The 3,163-nt window shown below is 58.1% G+C and overlaps 1 protein-coding gene across 1 annotated transcript in view; it reads left to right on the forward strand.

Annotated features, from left to right (window-relative positions):
* The window catches only part of EEF1AKMT4 (EEF1A lysine methyltransferase 4), a 10,026-nt gene extending 7,600 nt beyond the window's left edge, over positions 1–2,426 (forward strand). Inside the window, exons 2-3 of the mRNA XM_006160757.3 lie at positions 823–1,106; positions 1,583–2,426. Coding sequence (XP_006160819.1) covers positions 823–1,106; positions 1,583–1,867 — 569 coding nt within the window. The 3' untranslated portion in view covers positions 1,868–2,426. The remainder of the gene's footprint in view (positions 1–822; positions 1,107–1,582) is intronic.
* Positions 2,427–3,163: the final 737 nt, after the last annotated feature.

Raw genomic sequence — 3,163 nt, forward strand, 5'->3', positions numbered from 1 at the left:
TTGGGGGGGGGGGTGTCAGGGTTCTCCCCACGTGCTCTCACAGACTCTACTGCAGCCTCACTGTACGGTGTGGCAGTCGCCTGGTTACACATTGGTTCTTCCACCACAGCAGTGTTTTCCAGGGCAGGGACTCGTATTCATCTGTACAGCCCCATGGACAGTGCTCAGTACACACTTGGAGACACACTGGAAGAGTCAAAAGGGGTCAGTCCCACTGTGCGTCCACACCTAGTTTCCCTTCATTTGTTGGAAAACAAAGTATGCTAGTAACCCCTAACGCGAAGACTTCTTGGCATATCTAAGGTTCTCAAAGTGGTTAGGAATGAGGACAATACTAATATCGTCCTCACAATATCATTAATATAATAATAATAATAAGGTCCTAATGACGCCAGTACTATCCCCATTCTGAGTTCGAGCAAACTGAGACTCAGAGTTGATCTGCCCTGACTGTGATTAGGGATGTCACAATCCAGAGCTTTGAACCCATACATCCAGAGTTCCTTCTGCTACTCCCCAGCTGTTTTAGTTCTTGAATTTAGCACATCACGCCCTGCACGTAGGCTAGGCATTATCTTCATTTTTCTGAATAGGAGATTCAAGTTCTTAGAATTTAAACAACCTGCCCCAGTCCACGTGGCTAGGAATAGCAGGGCCCGGGTGTGCCAGGCTGCGACCTCAGGATTCTTGCTCTCTTCACTAAGCTGCCTCTCCTGCAATACTGGGCAGTCTGGGCTGAGAGAAAACGGGGCCAAGAGTAGACAACAGGGAAAGTGAGAGCACAGCTAACCCCGCTTTTGTCCCCATCCCTTCTCATCCCAGGTTGTGGCAACAGCGCGCTGAGCTACGAGCTGTTCCGCGGAGGCTTCCCGGATGTGACCAGCGTGGACTACTCATCAGTAGTGGTGGCCGCCATGCAGGCTCGCTACGCTCACGTGCCCAGGCTGCGCTGGGCAACCATGGACGTGCGGGCACTGGGCTTCCCCAGCAGCTCCTTTGACGTGGTGCTTGAGAAGGGCACACTGGATGCCCTGCTGGCTGGGGAGAGAGATCCCTGGACCGTATCCTCTGAAGGTGTCCACACTGTGGACCAGGTGCTGAGTGAGGTGAGGAAACTGCAAGAGAGGAGGGCAGGTCAGGAGCCAGGGAAGAGGGTCGAAGGTTCAGGGAAGGTGAAAAACTCAGCAGGCACGGTTGGGGAGGTGGGGCCCCCTCAGAAGTGTGGCTCCCTGAAGAAAGAAGTGTTCCGCTGGGTAAGCTCAGAGGCCGATATATGGCCACTGGGTAGCCAAAGGGACGACGTAGCAGCCAGGTTCCAGACGGGTGGCACAGATGGAAAGGCAAGCGATTAACAGGTGCCTTCTGCACCTGCCGTCACCCCCTGCCCTGCCTGTCTAGAATGTAGCTCTACCCCATGGCATGGCTGCAGGTGGGGAAGATGACTGACTCCTTGCCGTGGAAAGCCTGAGCTCCCAGGTGTAGGTCCCCCCTGAGGGGTGACTAGGAGGGCATCTGGGGTAGTACTGACCTGTGCGAACCTGGAGATGACTCCTCAGTGATGGCTTCTCTGTCTGCCTTACAGGTGAGCCGGGTGCTGGTCCCTGGGGGCCGGTTCATCTCAATGACTTCTGCCGCCCCCCACTTTCGGACCAGACACTATGCCCAAGCCCGTTACGGTTGGTCCCTGCGGCACTCGACCTACGGCCGCGGTTTCCACTTTCACCTCTACATCATGTACAAGGGCGGGGAGCTGAGTGAGACCCAGCTGGCCCAGGGCACCCAGCTCCTCTCACCCCCAAGACCTGCTGCACCCCGTTTCCTTCAGGACTCAGATCATGAGGACTTCCTCAGTGCCATTGAGCTGTGAGGGCAGAAGCCGGCCCTCCAGACCTCCCTGCCTCTCCATCCCGGACTCCAGCAGCTGGGATTCCTGACCGAGTCAGGACCAAGGTGCTCACATCCCAGAGGCCTCCTGCCCAAGGTAGGGCTGGCGGGTGCAAAGCGCAGCCCGGCCCGTTGCGGAGAGCCAATCCCAGATTTCTGGCTGCTCTCAGGAGCTTCTTAGGCTCTTCCCCACCGTATCAACCACCAGTGGTTCGTCCCCTGGGATCTCTGTCAGCATAACCCCTCTGCATACCAGCTAGCTTCTGAGAGCCCACCCACCCTGACTCATCCACAGGAATCTGCAGCCCGACCCCAGCTCCCCAGCTCCGGCCCCAACATCAGTGGCCCCCCTGCCCGGGCTCCACATGCACTCGGGGGAGCACATGGTGGTTCCCAGGCCACACTCACGAACCCCGCCTCCCAGCAGCTCCTCTGAGTCCCAAAGACTTGCGCCCTCCCATTCAGGCCTGGCTCCAGAGCATACCGAAGCAGCGGCCACACACACACACACAGGGAGGTCTGTGTTTATTCACACACCTCGTACAGTGTGAGGGGGGGGAGATTGGCGGGTGCAAAGCGCAGCCCGGCCCGTTGCGGAGAGCCAATCCCAGATTTCTGGCTGCTCTCAGGAGCTTCTTAGGCTCTTCCCCACCGTATCAACCACCAGTGGTTCGTCCCCTGGGATCTCTGTCAGCATAACCCCTCTGCATACCAGCTAGCTTCTGAGAGCCCACCCACCCTGACTCATCCACAGGAATCTGCAGCCCGACCCCAGCTCCCCAGCTCCGGCCCCAACATCAGTGGCCCCCCTGCCCGGGCTCCACATGCACTCGGGGGAGCACATGGTGGTTCCCAGGCCACACTCCCGAACCCCGCCTCCCAGCAGCTCCTCTGAGTCCCAAAGACTTGCGCCCTCCCATTCAGGCCTGGCTCCAGAGCATACCGAAGCAGCGGCCACACACACACACACACAGGGAGGTCTGTGTTTATTCACACACCTGGTACAGTGAGGGTGGAGGGAGATTTACAAAGGATGCCCCTGGGTTGAGAGTGTCTCCAGCTGTCATCCAAAGGTTCACAGCAGTCCCCACTTGGGCCCCCAGGCACAGGACACAGGGGTCCAAGGTAAAATCTGATCCGGGCCCTTAGGTGGTGGTACCTTGAGGGGGAGGGGTCTGCCAGAGAGCCTCCTGGGGTCAGGTACGGGCAGACTGGCCAGGTGGTTGGTTACCATGTTGGGGCTTGTCCCACCGGACCTCAACACCCACCCTTTCTGCCA

This window comes from Tupaia chinensis, unplaced genomic scaffold (genome assembly GCF_000334495.1).
Source record: "Tupaia chinensis unplaced genomic scaffold, TupChi_1.0 Scaffold000708_1, whole genome shotgun sequence".
Lineage (NCBI taxonomy): Eukaryota > Metazoa > Chordata > Mammalia > Scandentia > Tupaiidae > Tupaia > Tupaia belangeri.